This window comes from Equus przewalskii, chromosome 13 (genome assembly GCF_037783145.1).
Source record: "Equus przewalskii isolate Varuska chromosome 13, EquPr2, whole genome shotgun sequence".
Classification (NCBI taxonomy): Eukaryota; Metazoa; Chordata; class Mammalia; order Perissodactyla; family Equidae; genus Equus; species Equus przewalskii.
In genome coordinates, this window is record NC_091843.1 from 46,798,304 (window position 1) to 46,820,435 (window position 22,132).

At 40.5% G+C, this 22,132-nt stretch overlaps 1 protein-coding gene across 2 annotated transcripts in view; it reads right to left on the reverse strand.

The window, feature by feature from the left end:
• The window catches only part of LMNB1 (lamin B1), a 48,854-nt gene that overhangs the window by 11,750 nt on the left and 14,972 nt on the right, over positions 1 to 22,132 (reverse strand). For both annotated transcript variants that reach the window (XM_008530090.2, XM_070569361.1), the window contains exons 2-7: positions 13,709 to 13,865; positions 12,959 to 13,084; positions 9,603 to 9,773; positions 8,037 to 8,162; positions 1,962 to 2,182; positions 917 to 1,142 (exon numbers count right to left, since the gene is read on the reverse strand). In XM_008530090.2, coding sequence (XP_008528312.2) covers positions 917 to 1,142; positions 1,962 to 2,182; positions 8,037 to 8,162; positions 9,603 to 9,773; positions 12,959 to 13,084; positions 13,709 to 13,865 — 1,027 coding nt within the window. The remainder of the gene's footprint in view (positions 1 to 916; positions 1,143 to 1,961; positions 2,183 to 8,036; positions 8,163 to 9,602; positions 9,774 to 12,958; positions 13,085 to 13,708; positions 13,866 to 22,132) is intronic.

Consider the following 22,132-nt stretch of genomic DNA (forward strand, 5'->3'; position numbering starts at 1 on the left):
AGCAGACGCTACTCTGTTCTTGAGCTTTTACAGTCGTGACTAGGAGGGCTTAGAGCCTATTCTCCTTAGGAGCAGAACAGCCAGTGCTCCTCTGCCCATCCAAATCCTTTATTCACTCATATGCAAGATGGCTTTAATAGCTCTTGTGAGAAAAGGAGTGATTTTCACAATGTTTGATAAATCCTGACCACAAGCTTCACGAAGTGACATCCATCCCACTGCACCCCCTTTTCCCCAAGACCTGCCTTTCTCTAACATCATCTCACACCCCTTCGGGGCCCCCAGCTGCACGGATGCCTCGCCAGGGAGGACCTTCACTACTGAGCTCTCGAAAGCTCCAGCTCGAAACTGCAGCATTCCCTGCTATGAGTATTTTATGTTTACTTTTAAACAACTAATTTCGAGACAGGTCTTCATACTATTTTTGATATAAATTAAACCATTACCATTTGTCCATTCATTTATTTAGAGAGAAAGACACTCCCTGCATATACCTGAGTCTGGGCTCCTATTTCCTTCCTTTCATAAAGTTAACAGCTGTCAAAGAACATCCCCCATTTACACCCACACTCCAACTTTTTCACAGGTCTGGTTAGGGCAGGAGTAACAACAATGCATCCTCTGGAAGGCCACTGGGACAAAATAACTCTTCTCATTCTAAATCAGGTGTGAATAGGAGCCCTGGCTCCATAAAGAAGGGCTCCTGAAGGAAATCTTTAAACCACTAAGTGCACCACCTCCTTTTTCTCCTCCTGTTTTAATTTCTACTTCACGAATGTAAGTAAAAAGGAGGAGGGAAACTCTTAGTGCCTGAAGACTACTGAATCCAAATAAAGGCTGAGGGGTTATCACAACTGCAGGAGAGCCCACCAAGCAGCAAAGCCGTGCTGGGAAAAAATGGGTCTGTGTTTTCTACCTGTTCGGAAGTGTTCTTCAAGCGGATAAACTTGCCATCGACATCTATCTCTTCAATGCAGACATTCCCAGTGGCTGACGCGGAATGAGAGATGCTGACACTACTGCTCGCCTCTGACTCTTCCACATCGACTCTCTTCCGCTTCCCTCTAGTGGTACGCACGCTGCGACTTGAGGATGCTCGTGATACTGTCACACGAGAAGAAGGGCTCGGAGACAGCTTCAATCTACAGGGGAGAAATAAAATGTTCCATTTATGAAACACATATGCCCTTCCTACCTCAGTATCCTGCACACAGATTTCTAAAACAAAACATCACTGACGATCTGTTAGACAAAGCTGATATACAACTTAACTAAGATAAATTTTATTAATGCTAGGATGCCCACTACCAATTTTCTTTAAAAAAAAAATAATAAAAATTTTTATGTTTTCCCTAGGAATAGAAGATAGCCATAATGTAGAAAGTTGGAAAACAGCGGGGGCCATCATCCCATCTGCCACCACCATACCACAACCACTGTTATATTCAATATACTTTCTTATTCTTTTCATATCTGTATTTTCTTTTTATCAAAATTATAATCACACTGTATGTAATATTGAAATCAAATGGCTTTTTAATCTAAATCAGGTACTTTCCCTCTGGAACTTTCTTCTGAGAACAGGTGTTTAAAGAATTTATATGCTAACAAGATTTTAAAAATAAGTATAAAGTCTCTTTCAGCAAAGCTGATATCCTGCAACATATTAAATTATCAAAACATTTAAAATCTCAAAGGAAAGACTCCATCTTGAGATAGTCCAGCATTTGAAATAATAAAATAAGACTACTTGAACATTTTCTGTTGTTGAGGTAGAAATACAATCTATTACTACCTACCTCTACACGAGGTGATAAAAGAAATGACACAGAAAATATTTAAAGTTGCTTTAATTGTCAAAAAAACAAAACAAAACAACCCAATCCTATTTACTCTTCTTCAAATAAAAAGGTGGGGGCTGCAAGAAGACCAGGGGGTAGGGTGACACCCTCGTCACTCACCTCTCTTCCTCGCCTTCTAGGAGTTTCCTGTAAGCACTGATCTCCATGTCCAGAGCTAACTTGACATCAAGCAGCTGTTCGTAGTCGTTCAGCTGCTGCTGCATCTGATCCCGTATTTCCGCCATCTCTCTCTCTTTGTCAGTCAGCATGCGCCGAGAGTTGTCTCTTTCTTTAGCAAGCAACTCTTCTAACTCTTGAATCCTCTCCAAACATGCTCTAGACTTCAGATTCAAGGGAACACATTTACTTTCTAGGAACGTTCCAACATTAGCACAAGGCAGCTATTTTAAACCGTTTCCTGGACTGGAAAACAAGAAGCCTAAGGAATCGCTAACATTAGAATTCATGAGATTTTAAGAAATTAAAACCCCAAATTCCTCCAACATAAAATACAGCCCTCAGGAAAGTTCTGGCTTATACTAGACTAAAAAACGTTATATTTATCAAATTTAAGTGTCATAAATGTACATGTAAGTTTTCTGTATTTAGCCAAATAAAGTAAATTTTTAAGCTGTGGTTTTAGTAAAAGTCAAGTCTGGCTCCCCTACGAGCTGAGCCTTGTTCAAAAGTATACATTAACAACAGTAAAAAACTAAAAAGACAGGAAACTCACTGACAAACCAAAGGGTGGGTGAAAGTATGTTTTGGAGAATTGCTGGAACTATTCAGAAAGCAAAGAAAAGGATTCCGGTTATGCCTTTAGAGACAGCAGCCCTTTAGGACTGCTCTGCTCTCTCATGCTCGATCAGCACACAAAGACGATACATCGTAGTGTGGTCTGTAAAAAGTTACTGTAAATGTAGAAACTTTATTTGGTATTTAAAAAACGAGAAATCAAGGGCCAGCCCCATGGCAGAGTGGTTAGAGTTCCGCACACTCCACTTCGGCAGCCCAGATGCGCGGGTTCCACTCCACTCATCAGCCATACTGTGGAGGCATCCCACATACAAAAACTAGAGGAAGATTGGCACAGATGTTAGCTCAGCGTGAATCTTCCTCAAGCAAAAAGAGAGGACGACTGGCAGCGGATGTTAGCTCAGGGCGAATCTTCCTCACCAAAAAAAACAACAAGTCACACATCCTATACCAGAAAGTTCATCTTAGAAACCCTGTAGTTCACTAGGTAATTATTCTTCTGCATTTGTCCAAGACAGAATTCATCTCAGTAGCCTCAGAAAACGACAAGGGTAAACAACTCAAAAATACTGATGGATAGCTTAGGCCCTTAGAATCACAAGTGGCTACATCAGAGGAGGAGAGAAAGGGCACACATTGTGCAGAAAGTAAATACGGAAGGCCGAAGACAAACAGGAGCTCTACACTGTGCAGAAACACGCACTGTAGTTAGTACATTTATTTCTCACAGGAGTACAGCTTACAAATTTAGAAACTGCTTTACATGTATATGGGGTTGAACAAGTAAGTCAACAGGATGGTAGAAACCAGGTTCCTTACTCTCAGAGAGAAGTTACAGATAAGCGAGGAGGGAAGCCAAAAAGGAACCCTGTGGTACAGAGGTAGTCAAAGACATCCGTATGAACTCGTGTTTAGCTTAATAAAGATACAAGTGGACAGAGATACAAGTACAGATAAGTGTGTACACATGGATGACATACACACATACTACCTAGCTCTGCCCACAAGAGGGCCTAGAAGCAATGACACCCCAGTACCAATGAGCACTCAGTGCCCAGATCTTCATTTCTATATTTCATTCTCCAACCAAAAGAACCAGAGCTCCTTAGAGAAATGGCTGATCCTAGTGCTGAGGTGGGGAAAAGACAAGGTGAGCCTGGAGCATCTTATAGTACCAGAAAGCAAAGAAGCACCCAAGAAAAAGGGGACATGGTAGCCAATCGGACAGAACTCCTAAGGGCCAAAGCTGGAACAATCCGAGACAATAAAATAATGTAGTATTAGATTATAACCTAAAGTGTAAGACAAATATTCATGAGTCCATACACAAATCTTCAGAGAAGAATTCCATTTAATAAATGTAGATACTCCCTTCAGAACGTGGAGCTTAATTCCTGCCCCTCACCCTTGAGAGAAGGCTGGACTTAGTGATTTGCTTCCCAAGAAGAGTATGGAAAATGAAAAATAGTAATCTGACAGCCGGGAAACCTGGCAAACACTCCCTTTCCCAATGACAAACACTGACACGACCAATGATGATATGTGGATGTCATGTAATCCCTGATAGGATATGACAAGAAGGGCAATTAAAACCCATAACCCCAGCCTAATCACAAGAAAAGCACCCAACACAGCCAGACTGGGGGACGGTCTACAAGATACCTGGCCAGTTCTCAAGGCAGTCAAGGTCATGAAAAACAAGGAAAGCCTGAAAAACTGTCACAGACCAGAGGAGACTAGGGAGACATGTGGTACCCTGTCACAATAAAATGACAGTAATAGAAAATCTGGTGAAATCCAAATAGTCTAGAGTCTAGTCAATAGTAACGTACCAATGTCGGTGTCTTAGTTTTGACAAACGTACCACGGTAACATAAGATGCTAACAATGGGGAGAAACTGGCTACGAGAGAGAGGGAAACTGTGTGTACTATCTTGCCAACTTTTCTGCAAATACAGAATTATGCCAAAATAAAAAGGTTATGTAAAAAATAATCAATTAATCAAAATCCAGAGTAGCACCTGACATTCTATATCAGAAGCGAGCATTCATCTTAAAAGTCATGCTAAATATAATTACCGCCTGAGAGGACTTGCATTTGACTACATTTGCAAAAACCATGCTATAAACGGAGAAATCCATTTTTTTCCTCTCAGCCTTCTTATATTTTCGTTCCTCGAAAAGAAAAAACGGGCAAGAAGGTGGAATCTAAAGGACAGTTAATGAGAGACATAAACTACCCAAGACTCAGCGATAACCTCTGAGCCCAGGTTTGGAAATACAAAAATGCATCTATTTGTCTGCTTTCAGTGTTATAAAGTTCCTTAAGAGGGAAAAATCAAAACCTAGCTATACAAAAGTTTTAAAGTTACTCTGAATCATTTTGTATTTTAAATAGAAATATTTAAATGCTATTTTAAATAGCTGCACTATGCCTGTTGTGTAGTGAAATACAAAGAACACAGCTTGAGAAAGACCCGCCATGAGCTGCCTCTGAGACTCCGGGCAAGCTGCAATCAACCTCACTGAACCAGCACCCGCATTCGGAAAACGAAGAGCTCTCACTAGGCTATCAGTAAGATCCCGCCTCCAGCTCTAAGATTTTATGACTGACTTCTCGTGGTCTTTGTTTTTCTATTTTATAGTATATAACATAATTATACTAGTTTACTATGGTCTAGCTGCAACAGAAGTTTCCAGAGTCTGGGTGTTAGAAAAACAAAAATTGGAGGTGCTTTCAGAGTGCCACTGGAGGCTTCTGCAGGCCCAGCTGACCAAGCAATTAACGTGGCCAAAGTCAAAATCCAGAGGGAAATGATAGAAATGCTGTAAGCAACACATGAAATTCCTAATTCCAAAACATAACACTGCCACCATGTAGAAATTATTTTAAAATATTTTCTAAAGTCAGCAATTTAAAGGCTATAACAGTTTTAAACGAAATTTAAGAAGTATTTCACTAACATGAGTGACGTAACCAAAAGGAAATTCTATGGCCTAACAGGGAGCATGACGAAACTGATGATTCAATAACAAACGCTATTTAAGGCATACAAGAGGGAAACATTAAGAGAGAGAGCCTTTTTTTCCCCTAATGATCTAAGGCTAAAATTTGTCAACTACTGAAGCTATTCCTCAAGATATTATTATTTATCATAAAAATCTGATACCAGTAACAAATAGAAGAAAGGTTTCCCCCATCCCCAACCCAACGCAGAGAAATTTAAAACTACTCTGGCCGAAGGAGGTGCTTTTCTCCTGTTCCCTAAGGAGGTAGCTCCTGGAAACCCCCAGGGCCCCGCCTAACAGTGTTTAAAAACCACTAACCTGCAGTTAACAAAAACACTTGCGAGGATGGAAAGATGACTAACAGGAAAACAAGGAAACAGCCCTGAACCTGAGTCGGAAGACGTGGCCACCAAGTTCACAGCCGACCACTAACCACAGGGCAGTCTCAGTCTCCTCACCTGGAAAACATCCATGCCCAGCATAGGCAAGGGCATTAAGCAGCAGCCCAAAAAGTGGGGGAGGACATAAATTTGAGGGGGAGAGGATAACTAGAATATTATTTTCTTAAATGGAGAGAAGTTGTAAATGTCAACTCAGAATAAGAATAGAGAGGCCTATTTTTGGAATGGTACCTGTTAAGACGGTGTAGTAGAAAAGATTATCTGTTAAATTCCTAGAAGAAAATCTTTGAAGAGAGTGAGGTATAAAGGGAAAAAGTGGCAACTAGAAGAGAAACCCATTGATCAGCCTGCAGCCTCTGGACAAGTCACTAAACTTGCCTAGGTTTGTAGTCAGACCAAGAGAACTCAAAGGTCCTTCCAGCTCTGTTACATGAAAACCTCAAAATACTATCAGGACAAAATGGGTCTAAAATAATCTGTAAATTTATGTTGTGAGTAATAAAGTACATATGATAGGTAATGTAAAAGATTCTATTTTAATTAATTTTTTTTTATATATATTACCCTATTTTATGTAATTCACTGTCTGCTTTCTTTTCTAAATTCCTACAATAAACGTCTTCAGGTTTTTTTGTTTTTTAGAGTTTTATTTTTTTGAGGAAGATTAGCCCTGAGCTAACATCTGCCACCAATCCTCCTCTTTTTTGCTGAGGAAGACTGGCCCTGAGCTAACATCCATGCCCATCTTCCTCTACTGTATACGTGGGACGCCTACCACAGCATGGCTTGACAAGTGGTGCATAGGTCCGCACCCAGGATCCGAAACGGTGAACCCTGGGCCGCTGAAGCGTAACGTGCGCCCTTAACCACTGCGCCACCGGGAGGGCCCATGTCTTCAGTTTTATAATCAGAAAAAGATTTTACTAAAGATAAAACAATAAAAAGAAAAAAGTTTAATCAAGAATAAAACCCGTGGCCAAGTGGTTAAGTTCACCAGCTCTGCTTCGGTGGCCTACGGTTTTGCTGGTTCAGATCCTGGGCGTGGACCTAGCACTGCTCATCAGGCCATGCTCAGGCGGTGTCCCACACAGCAGAGCCAGAAGGACCTACAACTAGAATATAAAACTATGTAATGGGGGGCTTTGGGGGAGAAGGAAAAGAAAGAAAGAAAGAAAAAAAGAGATTGGCAACAGTTGTTAGCTCAGGGCCAATCTTTAAAAAAATAATAATAATAAAATAAAGTTTATAGAAAATTGAAAACAGCAAAATTTCCTCCCTTAAGGAAAACAAAAGCTGAAGTTACTTCCCATGTAATTAAGGTGAGCAGTAGATTATTACAGCCTCCTGAGTACTTGGGTGGTTGTCTCTGTGCTCTGTGTCCACAGCATCACCCTTGGACTGACACACTTCAAGCAGTGTCCACACCTGTGTAAGCTGCACCTACAGCACACCGTCATGTCCTGACAGGCACCTGGTCAACACAGCCAGCAACGCCACCTGTCACTTAGTTGTACGAATGACTGACTGAGTCACTAAATTCTTAACTTATACACAAATTAACGCTACTTCCCAAGATCCAAGCTACTAAGTAGTTGAAGCACCAGAGAATTTGTCTAGAAACACAAAGTATTTACCACCCACAAGACTTTTTGCATGTTTTTCCCCATCATGGTTTCCTAATGTGATGAAAAAGGAGAACACTGGGAAGAGCACTGTGTGGAGATGAGGCTGCCGGATGGGTCAGCAAACCAGGGTCCGGGGGTAAGCCCAGGGAAGACACCAGCAGGGTGCTTCCTCAAGAGCAATGGCCTTAGCCCTGGGCAATCTACTAATTTAGGAATAACAGTCTCTGCTCAGAGGATGTTTATTTAAGGCAAAATGAAAAAATCTGGGCAGCAGTGTGAAGCAGGGCGAAGGAAAATACTCCCCTCTCTGGAAAGCGACCTCAGGCAGAGCAAAGCAGGGAGACCACCGCGGGGGCATCCTTCAAGCCCACCTGCAGTTCTTCTCAGGGGAGGACGCAGCTTACCTCTTTCTGGAGATTAGAAAGCTGAGATGAAAGGCTCTCAATTCTCATACGACTTTCCATCAGTTCTTCCCTGGCACTGTTGACAGTGGAAGTGTTCATCTCTGACGACAGTCTGGCATTCTCCAGCTAAGAGAAGCAGCAAGACAGGGTCAGCCTTAGCTGGTGAAGTCGCACAAACAAATGAGGAAGGATGATTCATCTCAAGGCATTTCGTTTCAAGCCTAAGCCCTGCTGGTAACTGGCTGATGAAACAGGAAAAGCATCATGAAGTCTGCTGATATGATATGAATTACCTGAAGTCTTTCTCACTTGTCGACTCAATTCCCAATGTATGAGCTCTAACAGTGCTAACACACCTGGTCTAGACCAAAAGTCTATTACTTCAACATTTCATCCATTATATCCCTAGTGTCTCAGATAACACTGCTAATAAGGAAACTGGGCAGTAGCAATTTAATAGTGATGTTTGTGGGAAAATCAGTATCACACTACCCCAACCCACCAAATCTAATACGGATTACAAAGCTCTAAGCAGAAAGTACTAATTTACAGATTATTTCAAACCAGACAGAAACATTTCCTTTCAGAAGCAAAACACAACTCCTCAAGTAGAAACAACATCCTAGTCCTCCAAATTCCCAAACCTTCTGTTCTGCACGTCTCGGGCACATGGCTATGTGTCGTCTCTTCCCTGGCTCCCTTTGAGGCCACAGTCTGTGTTAGGGACAGCGCCTGCCTTTAGCTCCTTCACTGCCCAGCATGATGCCCAGCACTGAATAAGTGTTGGACAGTTGAATGTAGGGTTTAAAAGATCTCTCCCTTTCACCACCCAATTACTACATCATACAACAGATTAAAAGCAACATGAACAGTTTGAGGCCATACAGTGGAAGTGATTTTCAACACTACTATGACCCTAATTTTCTAAGTCTTCCAATAATGTCTTCTCAATCAAATCTTGTAACATTTAACCCCTTGAGGTAAACTCATTTACTAGGAAAGCCGGTACTTGTTGTTGATTTTATGGATTTTTGCATGTTCTGCTAATAAGAGTGGGAAGTTTCTATAATCTTTTTTAAATGAATAACAGCGGCAGAGGCAGAACTACCAGAGATCTTCCATTTGGCCTTTGTTCAAAGAAGCCCAAAGTGCAGTGGTCAGAACCTACACACAAGGATGACGTGAAATCAGAACGAGATGCAATCCAACAGCATTTACTATTAGATGGATGAGCAGGACAGCACGATTAGTACTGGTTATTGTAAGAAAGTATTTTCAGATGGCTTGGGTTTAACTACTATGACATGACATGAATGATCAATGGGATGAAAAGATAAACCCTGACTTCTGATAAAATCGGAATAACCCGACTTTCTTTGAATAATTTCTAGTAACATTTACTTTACAGAAAACTGCTTTTTCAAAAAAATCCACTTTCTATATTCGTGGCGACTAGAGGAATTCATTTAAGAAAACCAGAACAAACCAAACACCAAGTCATGTTCTCAGGGTGACTGGGAAGCAACGGCTGCATGAGTGGGAACCAGTCCGCAGGAGACTGCTCACTTTGGCATGGTAAGTCTGCTCCAGCTCCTCCTTGTACAGCTTCACTTGGGCATCGTGCTGCTCTCGCATCTCGTGAAGGGCCTGAGCCAGCTTGTACTCATACTCAATCTGACGTCCGGAATCCACCTCTACCAAGCGAGTTTCATGCTTCCTTCTGGTCTCATTAATCTCCTGGGGAGGAAAAAAAGACATAAAACCAAGTTACTTATCACAGCTACACTGGTACAAGTCTGAGGGACATCAAGGCCCTCTGAAGTTTTTATAAATCGCCCTCTTCATGTCCGTCCTAGGACAGGCATGTGAAGAGACACTTTTTTGCCTTTGTTTTCAAATGAGAAGATTTTTGAGATGGAACTAACGACAGAAACGGTAGCATCTCAAGCCCTAGAAATTTTATGTTTTGTTTTGTTTTTTCCCGTAGCATAGCTATTTATTTCTCTGAAGGCAAGGCATGGCCTGGAAGACTTCTAAAGTACCATGCAATCGTGGAGAACAACGTACACTAAATGGTAACTGTCCTTCTAAACTGTTGTATTGACGATTCTAAGGACACTTCTTTAAAAAAATCCACATGAAAAGTTAAACTTAGGACAACAACTAGAAGATTCATGCACAATAAAACTACTTTCTTAGACATACTGAGATGCAAGAGGTATAACAAGCTAATTTACGTGACATTTTAAAAACGGGTGCTAAGGTATCAATATTAATTGAGACAGAATCTTATTAACAATGTTACTTTAGTATCTCAAGTACATACGAAAATTCATTATTAAAGAATAGAAATAGTAGGCATAATCTTTCATTTTAGGTTTTAAGGGACTATCCAAAACTAAAATAAAATGGCTAGGAACACAATTCCAAGAATAAAATTTCCATTGTGGCTTACAGCTGAACAGATGTCTTTAATGGCAATAATAAAAGAGGCCACAAGAGGGGGATATAACCCACTGACGTTCTTGTTTATCATCCTTCTGTGTGTTTTTCTACGCATTTCCTCATCTTTCTTTCAACAGTTCCTTGCAGAGGAAAATGCACTTGACAGAATCAGAAAACCAGGGTTCAAATTCCAGTTCTGCTATTAATCTCTCAGGGCTCATAGCTGTGAAGCAAATGATACTGAAATCATGAAAACATGCAAAGGAAGGTTTAGTTCAACAAATATTGAGCGCCTCTTAATGATTTTGATGTTTGTCTACCTCCTTTTCTCTTCTTTCTGCTTTTCTTCTTCCTCTTTCTTGTCCCCCCTTCACTGTTCATTATAAGGAACTTAGGCATATTTATTGAACAGAATTATATCCTCCACGTGAAAAAAAAAAGAGGAATATTTTAAATTCATTCTCAAAAAGCAAAAACCAAACACTCAAAGATGCTACCCAAACACTCTAAAAACATTACATTACTTCTTCCTGATGCCATTTTTCATCTACTATTTTATGTAGAATAGTGACTTGCAAAGAAAAGAATACCTTCCTGCTGGGTTTAAAGATGCAGGAGTCCACACACAGTGTAAAAACTAAGTAATGACAGATCATGCATAATTTTAACAAAACAAAAATGTAAGTCAACTTAAGATAAAAATATCTCCATTTATAAAGCAAAACTGTAGTTTAAAATTATATGATAGCATTCACTATAGTTCACAAGGAGCTGGCACACGATATTCCACTGTGACCCTCACCACTTCTTCAAGAAAAAATAGCAGGTACTGGTGTTTCATTTTTAAATAAGAAACTGACTCAAGAGTTGTCTAAATCTGACTGCTTGTCCAGTGAGCGCACTTTGCCCCAACAATACCTATTTTGTTTTAATACTATACTGTTACAAAAATGGTCAGATTTCCACCATATTTTTTTCTCCAATAAAAATAAACTTTTTTAACTTCTACAATAAATTCCTATTTTTAAGTCATTAAAATGACACTTTTCAAAATTATATTACTTCTAAAAACATTAAGTATTTAATTGCATGTTCTCCACCCTGGGTTAATTCCAACCCTCTTCAATTTTGAGGAAATATACATTCCCCTTTCTTCAATTTTATTACTTCTTTTTTGGCAACAGTTGCTACCTTCAACCTTTCACCCTATCCCCCCAAGGCTCGGCCACAGAAGTTAAAGCTTATAAACGACATTTAAAAATACAGATAAGGGGGTGCTGGGCCGGTGGCCGAGTGGTTAAGTTCATGTGCTCCGCAGCAGGCGGCCCAGCGTTTCGTTGGTTTGAATCCTGGGCACGGACGTGGCACTGCTCATCAAACCACGGTGAGGCAGTGTCCCACATGCCACAACTAGAAGGACCCACAACGAAGAATATCCAACTATGTACCGGGGGGCTTTGGGGAGAAAAAGGAAAAACTAAAATCTTAAAAAAAAAAAAAAAAAAACACATACAGGGGCTGGCCTGTGGCCGAGTGGTTAAGTTCACCCACTCGACTTTGGTGGACCAGGGTTTCATCAGTTCGGATCCTGGGCGCAGACATGGCACCGCTCATCAAGCCATGCTGAGGTGGCATCCCACATGCCACAACTAGAAGGACCCAAAACTAAAATATACAACTATGTACCAGGGGGCTTTGGGGAAAAAAAGAAAAAAAGAAAAATCTGTTAAATAAATAAATAATAAAAATAAAAATACACATATAACTCTAAATGCTGTGGGCAGCCAGCCTTCAGGGCAGCCCCCAATGGGTGCTGCCTCCTGGCATTCAGGCCCTTGTGCAATCCCCTCCCACACTACCACGAGTGGCCTGAGTGATGGAGGGTGCTAGCAGATCACTTCTGGGACGAGGTTACAGAAGATAATGAGGCTTCTGTCTTGCTCTCTCTCATCACTCACTCCTGGGGAGAGCCAAATCATGAGCAGCTCTGTGGAGAAGCCGGTGCTGGGCTGACTCCTCCAGCCAACAGCCTGTAGATGAGCTCAGAGGCACTTCCTCCGGCCCACACTGAAAGCCTGACTGCAGCCTCACGAGACCCGGAAACATAACCATCCAGTTAAGCAGCTCTGATTCCTGACCTTCAGAAACAGCGAAAGAATAAATGTCTGTGCTCTTTCTGTGGTTTTAAGTTGCTAAACATTGGAGTGATTTGTTACACAGCAACAGATAACTAACACAAACGCTTAAACAGGTTGACAGTAATTAACTGTTGTGACCAAATCTTTATAGGGGAGATCGAGTGAAATCACGTTTGTGTATTATAACAGCTGGAGTTCTCATATGCAGCCTTTTAGCAGCAATACCATGAATAATTTACCTACAGAATTTCTTCCATTTTTTAAATATATATATAGTTATAACAAAGCCTTTTGGGATCCCCCTCCATTCCTTAAAAAAGTAAAATTATATACAGTTACCTCCTCGTACATGCTTTTACGGAACTCCAGGTCCTCGGTAAGGCTCTGACAGCGATTCTCCAAATCTACTTTAAGTAAAGTTTCATCTGCTAACTGTTTTTTGGCAGCAGCTAAGGAGGCTTCCAACTAATAAGAAAAAGGAATTGATGAAAATTACACAGCAGTCATTTAGTAATGAATTTAATAGACACCTAATTTCTATACACACACACACACACAAACACACATTTAGATATATATATAAAAATGCATAACTCCCTCATTATAACCTTTATCACAGAACTGTGTATTCAATTACTAGTCCTACCCACAGAGCGCCACACCAAAACACCTTCAAATTCGGTAACTGGCAACAGGGAACGACCAGACACCTACGACTTGGATTTCAAAACTCAAACCAACGATGTTAGCGCCCACTTTCATTTTCTCCTGCATGCAGAGCACCATTATGAGACCTTCTCTTTTCCTACCTCACATTTGATACAATAATCAAATAGGCTTTGAGAGCAAGAAACAAAACGAGCATAAGCCCAACAGAGAGGAAGAGGAGCAGCACAAGACCTGCACAACCCAGATGCAACGGCCGAGAGGTGAGGACGCTCGCATAGTAGCTACCTTAAGACTATCCTTCTGGTAAGCCACCAAAAAAGGAAACTAGTAAATTTTTTTAAAATAAACTTAAAAATCAATCAATCAAGAGAGATGGGACAGTTACCTGGCCAAACACGGCAAGAGCAGCGTTTGCCTTACCTGGGCAATCTGATCCTTTAGATCCTCCAACTCCCCCTCTAAACTCTTCTTGTCGCCAAGCGCGGTCGCCAGTGCTGCATCTTTAGAATTCAGTGCTGCTTCATACTCTCGAAGCTTGACCTGGGCTCCATTAAGATCGGACTCTTTCTTAGCATAACTGTAAGACATGTGAAAAAGGGCAAGACATCAAATTACACCCCTGACTTGAGACCTTCCCCCTCCCTGCTTAAGAGGGAAACAAAAAAGGGAGTTTCAATAAAGGCTGCCACAACCTACCAAAATTAGAGGAGCAAGTCAGCAGCAGTGTACCTAGTTTTTGGTGGATAACAATTAGTTCCTTCCATGATTACTAACGACTCTCGGTCAAAGAAGTCCACAGGACCAATGACCAATGTACCAGAATCCTGGCTGTCTCTGAGTGAGAAGACGTTCTCCTTGTTCTATAGAGGCACTGCGTGTTTCACTAAACGACAACATTTTTGAAGAAGTGGAAATTTATCATTTTTAAATATAGCAAATATTATAAACCAGGACGTACAGGAGACATATATCAAGATGTAAAACGAGATTACATAAACGAAAATGAAAAGTTATTTTAAAAAGTAATTTTATGACTTGATAATACATAGAACTCCCTTGATATTACATAAGAACTGACCCCAAGCTTGCAAGCACTTTCCATTTCTTACATAAGAGGTGATTTTAAGATGTCCCTAACTACAAATAATGGCTACTTAAATTTTGAAGAAAAATTCATTATTTCAGTTTATATTTTTAACTACCCAAAAATGAGACTCAAATTGAGGGGTTTTTTTCCTTCTAAATATCACTTTCTACTAAATGAAGTTCTACATTACAAAATTAAGGTTCCTTTAGATATATTTTGTCAAATAACTATATTTTAAAGGACTATTTTTTCATCCAAATAATTCTGTTATCATTAATTAGTGACAGCAGAAAAGCTTTAATAATATCAAAATTCTCAACACCTGCTCTTAATTAAAACTGCTATTGTAGAAGAGTATTTTTACTACTGATGTTTGAGAGTAGGCTAAAAAAGGAATCTTCAGTTGATAGAAATTTAAAAAGTAATCTTGTAATAATAGAATAAAATGAAGGAAAAAACTGTCCAAAAAATAAGCAAATGCAATTTAAAGAGAAGACTGAATAGTATTCATTTCATTTATATACATAAAATCTCAGCACTAATTATCACAATAATTTTTTTCTTAAATCCTTTATTTCTTAAAACCACACGATGGCAGCCTTTCACTAAAGACGTGCTGAGGGGAAGAAAACGCAACTGTGAAAAAAAATCCCATACAGTCATTAATTTATAAAAATGCCTAGTTCATACAAGTGCTTTGTCCTAAAGCCGGGAACTCCATAGAACACAATTGATGCTTGTGGAGGAATTATTATTTTATCCCCCTACATACATGACCAGAGCTGGGCAGAGATACATATGACTTTAAAACAAAATCATATTTTATAGAGTATCACACAGCATTTACAAAAGCTACTGACTCAAAATTACTTACTTCACAATTACAAAAAATTCTACTACACCACTATCAAATATTTAAATCTCAATTCATAATGTGATGCTTCTCAATGTGGTGGCTCACGGCAGGAGAGTAAACCTGTACTTCCCAGAAACCAAAATGGCCCAACAAGAAAGATACTGAGGCACCAGCCCCATGGCATAGTGGTTAAGTTTGGCACACTCTGCTTGAGTGACCCAGGTTCACAAGTTCAGTTCCTGGGCGCAGACCTACACCACTTGTCAGCCATGCTGTGGCAGCGACCTACATACAAAATAGAGGAAAACAGGGGCCGGCCCGGTGGCGCAGCGGTTAAGTTCGCACGTTCCGCTTCTCGGCGGCCCGGGGTTCGCTGGTTCGGATCCCGGGTGCGGACATGGCACTGCTTGGCAGCCATGCTGTGGTAGGCGTCCCACGTATAAACTAGAGGAAGATGGGCACGGATGTTAGCTCAGAGCCAGGCTTCCTCAGCAAAAAGAGGAGGACTGGCAGTAGTTAGCTGAGGGCTAATCTTCCTCCAAAAAAAAAAAAAAAAAAAAAAACAAAATAGAGGAAAACTGACACAGATATTAGCTCAGAGCGAATCTTCCTCAGCAAAAAAAAAGAACAAGAAGAAGAAGAAAAGAAAGATACTGAATTAAAAAAAAACACAGCAATTTTACAGGCTACTGCATGTTCTGCGTGTTTGATTTCATTGATTTAATGGATAGTAATACATGCACATGGTTTCAAATTCAGAATGTTATACCACAAGTGAAAGATACTGTGTAATATCCTATGGAGTACGGGAAGTACAAGAAGCCAAAAACTAAGACAGTACATCTAAATGACTAGAACATGGTGATTTCTTCAACAAAAATCTAGACCAGAGAACACAAGCAGTGGTGGACTAAAGGGGATGAGCAGGATATGCAAATTAATTCGTGGTACCTTGAGCCACACAATGATACCAGTTGAAATCTAATGTCAAGTTCTTATTCACTTATATCACTGTTTATTCTGTAAAAATATACATTGTTCCACTATAAATTCTTTCTTAAAGCTATAACTTTCACATTACTGAACAAACTAGGGAAATACAAATCAGAAGTTGGAAATGTGCTTAAAACTGCAAATAAAAGCTAACCTTATGTGCCCTGGCTCAAGAAGGAAACGGAGGAGAGGTGAACACTACCATCACACCTTGCACATACTTATGTAACACTTATCATACCACTCCAGATTTGTGCATGTACTTAGCTACCTCAAGAGACAGAGAACTCTGAGGGCAAGGGCCGTCCATGACTTACTACTCCTCTATCTCCCGCATAGATAACCTGCAGATAATAACTATTTTGGTAATTCTTAAAAGAAACTCCCCCCAAAAACCCACTGTGCTTTTTTTATGCTATGTAAAATATCATGACTTTTCCTAAAAGAAAAAAAATAACACTTCCATAATCTCTAAAATTCACATTCCTAGAAGTCCTCCCTATCACCCTGCCAATTTCCTAGACTGGATGGATCACAAAGAGATTCTTAGATTACACTCAAGTCTCCATCTGATAAGAAGCCATGAATCAATGAGTTTTATATGCCACATGAGCTGCCAATACCAAGAATACACAGGGGCCATGTAGCAAGTTAACATTTTGAACATAATCTTGTCATCGTTTTCTAACTGCATTATTTTTCATTCATTAAATATGATGCAGGAAGTCCTGGTCTACTTATCAGCACGTGGTCAAAGTACAGAAACCTGCCGAACTGACATCCTCAAACATACACACAGAAATTGGCTGTAGGCTTCACCTAAGCAGGGAGGAACATCGACAACCCCCCGGAACAAAGAGCAACTTAGAAAGGATCCAGAGTTACCAGAAGCTATCATTTAAGGGGTTGGTGGGCATTCTTCTTTGACTATATTTCCAAACTGGATTTGTTCAGTGTTACTGACCTGCTTAACTAAGCTATTCCTACCTCCAGATAAGGAGACCTTCCTATGTTTTCATTTAAATTCAACATGCAAATCTACTGATGGAAATATGGTCATTGCTAAAGATAAATCAGAAAACATAGCCATTTACTGTAGATGTTTACAGAAGAGCCAAAACTCCAACTGCAGCCGGGGAAGAAGTTTTATAAAATATAGTTGACACACTATTCTAATTAAGAATTTCCTCCCTTGGGGCTGGCCTGGTGGTGCAGCGGTTCTGTTCACACATTCTGCTTCGGTGGCCTGGGGTTCACCGGTTAGGATCCCGGGTGCGGACATGGCACCGCTTGGCATATCATGCTGTGGCAGGCATCCCACATATAAAGTAGAGGAAGATGGGCACAGATGTTAGCTCAGAGTCAGGCTTCCTCAGTAAAAAGAGGAGGATTGGCAGCAGATGTTAGCTCAGAGCTAATCTTCCTCAAAAAAGAAAGAATTTCCTCCCTTAATAAACAAAATTAGCTTTCACTTCAACTAAGTTTGAATTTCACCAGTTGTAACAAGCAACTAGATCTAATCAAATATCTGACCATTAAAAAAAAATAATCAGCTGGAAAGGATACATTTACATTCCTGTTAACATTCTATCTCAGTGACTCGAGTAACAGACCTAGCTTCAGTGATACGGTGCGGATGTACCTTCGCAGCAGAACCTAGTACCGTTAACCATCTGAGAGTTGTCCCTACAAGCTCCCAAGACGGCCCAGAGGACCAACCTAAATGCAGCTGGGTCTACAGCAGAATACTATGCAACTCTCTGGCTGCTTAGATCACCTCTTAGCAATTCTGAGACCCTATGATAGATTGTCAGGTTCATCTTACATAAAAATAGACACTCAACAAATACAGACTGACAAGTTTCCCTAACGCACATATTATAATCTCCTAGATGGAAATGAGACTACAAAGGAAGATGAAAGACCAACAAAGGAACGCCAGGGCGACGCTCCTTCTCTGCCTGTGTCCAGCTCCCTTTCTTAACTTAGCCCTCACCACTAACACTTCACTTCAGGACCATTCTTACTTAGAAAAACGAATAAATTAAAAGGGGATGAAAGGGAAAAGCCATTTAGTTTTACACACGTAATCAGATAATACAACAGAAAACATTCTATACAAATTTTTTATTTCTAATCAGATCCCCAAAAGAATGAATTTTAAATCCCTCAAAACAGTGCTACTCTACATGGAGAGCCAGGCCAGTGAGGTCCAGCTGTTTGAGCTCTGTGTTTTAACATACTGTAAGGTCTTCTGAACAGCTGTCTGGTGGCAGCTGAACACCACTCAACATGAGAACAGTATTCAAGTGACTAGCAAATAATGCAGCTTCTGAGGCTCTCTCCACACCCAGAGTTCAGAATCAACATGCCCGCTATTATCAAGTGATGGCCAGACTTTTAGAGGAAAAACAAACTTTATTTTGAGTTTAAGGCAAAGGTTATTAATATGCCCCCAAAAAACACTTCTGTCCTGAAACTAAATAATCTATTTAATAACAGACTGACACTGCATACTAAATATGCATTTGCTTCAAATTCATTCATCAGCTTCAATACTGTCCTCAAAGCACCTTCCCTTCCAAAGGCAGAAGGGATGTGATACACAATATTTCTACTAAGGAAAATTAATGAACTTCTCCGCAATTAAGATAAATGTATTTTAATACACAGAAGTCTCTGGAAAGTCATGTGATCACAATTTCCACTAACAAGGGTCTCCTCTGGCACAAGCAAAAAGACTAAGATGCTTTTCTTTTGTACAAACTCAAAAGCTTCAATGGATTCATTTCCAGTGGTAACAAATTCTGCTACTCATTCAATAAGCTGAATAGTCACCAAATTAGCAACCACCCAATCAGAATCAGGCAAATCCTAATTGAAATCAGATTAAAATTAGGAAAAATACTAAATAAGACTGAAACAAGACCACAGAACTATTTGTTTGAACAAAAGAAATTCACTTACATGAATAGGCACAGGAGTGGGGAGTGGACGCTTACAGCTTAAGTCCTAATAAAAAATGACTTACTGGGGAAAAAACAACCAACAACTTCAACTTTGTTACATATGTCAGGCCACTGATGCAGGTGCTTGGAACCCAGCAGTGAGCAAAATACACTGAGTCCCTGCTCTCAGGAAGGCACATTCTACTGAGCAGAGGCACACAGTAAACAAATACATATATAATAAGGGTAATCAGTACTCTGAAGAAAAACAAATCAGAACAAGGAGCCAAAGAAAGGGGAGGATGATTACTTTGTATAGTGTGGTCAGAAAGAGACTGATTTTATGCCTATAATTAAAACCAACAATCATTTTTCACACCAGAAAAATCACTTTTCAAACTTAGATTTTATCTAGCAATACAATTACTAGTATCATTAGTTATCTCACTACTCCTCTATGTGTTATGTGCAACCCAGTCTTATGGGAAAATAGCCTCCTACAGAAATAGTAATCACTAAGTCAATAGTTATCTTGGGGGAGCCTAGAGAGTGCTAAGAAATGTGCTGACATAATAGGAAGAAAAACCAGACACTAGCCCTGTTCACAAAGAGATTCCACTCTAACAAGGGAATCAATCAGTCATACAAAATTGTCCTAATCAACAAATCACACTTGTCAGCACCTTTCCTGACAAACTCTCAGAAAGAGAAGAAAGTACACAGTGCTGCAAGAGAACATGATGTAACTTCTGGGTAAAAATGGCACATTAAACATGACTCCATCCCCCCTTCCAGAAACTCAACTAAAACAGCAAAGGTACAAATTCACAGTGAAAAAAACTGGAAGAGGAAATGACAAAATTTTGGAAAGTAAAAGCAGACAGATGAGTGAAAAACAAGCTTAGCCAACCCAAGAGTGCTGACTCCTAAGCCAGACACAGGGATATCTGAGAAGGACAACATAATTTATACTGCAGATACTCTTGATAGCAAGAGATACCCTGATACTCTGAAGTAGGACTAGTTGAAAATCTATTTATAAAGCAAAGCAGACCCCTACCCAGCTCCATGCTGCTGGGCTAATGGCCCCTCATCCACCACAGAAAAAGATGAAACGTTTACTCTCTGAAGGACAGTAAAGCAGAAATTTCAGAATTAGGGGCCGGCCAGCAGCGCAGTGGTTAAGTGCACACATTCCGCTTTGGCGGCCAGGGGTTTGCCAGTTTGGATCCCGGGTGCGGACGTGGCACCGCTTGGCAAGCCATGCTGTGGTAGGCATCCTGCATATAAAGTGGAGGAAGATGGGCACGAATGTTAGCTTGGGGCCAGTCTTCCTCAGCAAAAAGAGGAGGATTGTCAGCAGATGTTAGCTCAGAGCTAATCTTCCTCAAAAAAAAAAAAAAGAATTGGCAGTCACCTGGCATAGCCAAAGGCAGTAGTATCATACTCAAAAAGCAGGGGAAGTCAGTGGACTTTTACAGCTGCTGTTATCCCTCTCAACCTCCCTCAGCTTATAGTACACTGGACAGCCAAAGCCCAAGAGCAAAGGATGAAAGACACTGACATTGGGTGTTCCCAAAGAAATGATCTTGCCATTTCACCTACAATGAAGCTCGGTCAAGAAGCTCCACTCAGGAATAGAGCTTCCCATCAGATTTTTACAGCCTCATTTATGAATATAAGGGGACAGAGAATAGTCATCAGACACCTGAGAAAAACTCTCACTGTGGATTGACTCACCCAATGTCCATTCCACCCTCCTAGTTGTGCTTTCCTAAACTGGAAAGCTAAAAAAACTACATTTCCCAGAATCTCTTGCAGCTAGGATTCTGGATGCAAATTAGGTTCTAAACTAATGAATGCATTCATAAGTGATATGACAGAAGTATCACGGGGGCCACGTTCCTGGTCCTTGTTGCAATTTTTCTGCCACCAAGCAAGGTTGTTAAAAATCTTAAGTTTTTCTGTCCTTATGTCAATACCACACACACTATAGTTTCATAGTAAACTTTTTTTCTCCCCAAGCCCCAGTACATAGTTGTATATCCTAGTTGTAGGTCCTTCTAGTTCTTCTATGTGGGGCGCCACCTCAGCATGGCTTGACGAGCAGTGCTAGGTCTGCACCCAGGATCCAAACTAGCAAACCCCAGGCCGCTGAAGCAGAGCGCACGAACTTAACCACTATGCCACCGGGCTGGCCCCTTCACAGTAAATTTTGAAACCAGGAACTGAGTCCTCTAATTTTGTTCTTTGTCAAGAACGTTTTGGCTATTCTGGGTATCATGCATTTCCATATGAATTTTTAGGCTCAGCTCATCAATTTCCGTAAAAAAGGCAGTGTATAAAAATACAACTGAGTTTTGTATATTGCTCTTGTGTCCTGAAACCTTGTGAACTTAAATTTATTAGCTCTCAAGAGTTTTGGGGCAGGCCTCATGGCCGAGTGGTTGAAGTTCTGCACGCTTCACTTCGGCAGGGTTCATGAGCACAGACCCCAGGTGTGGACCTACTCCACTCATCAGCCATACTGTGGAGGTTTGAGGAAGACTGGCCTGAGCCAACATCCAGGCCCATCTTCCTGTACTTTACCTGTGGGATGCCTGCCACAGCATGGCTTGACAAGCAGTATATAGGTTCCCACTCAGAATCCGAACCAGCGAACCCAGGGACACTGAAGCGGAACATGCGAACTTAACCCCTGCACCACCAGGCTGGCCCCTGCAGTCCATCGTTTTAATCCTTGTTTTTATTTTAGAATTCATCTCAATTCAACTCAGCAGCTATCCAGCGAGCACTAGGGGCAAAGTCTACAAACAAAATAATACTTTGCCCTTTGCTCTCAAGGAAATTAAACTAACATGGTATTTATTGTGCTAGGCGCTCAGTCTCAATTAAGAGGACTCCACCAAGCCTCCATCCTATCAAATTTACTTATTCATTTACTTATTTAACAAATAAAT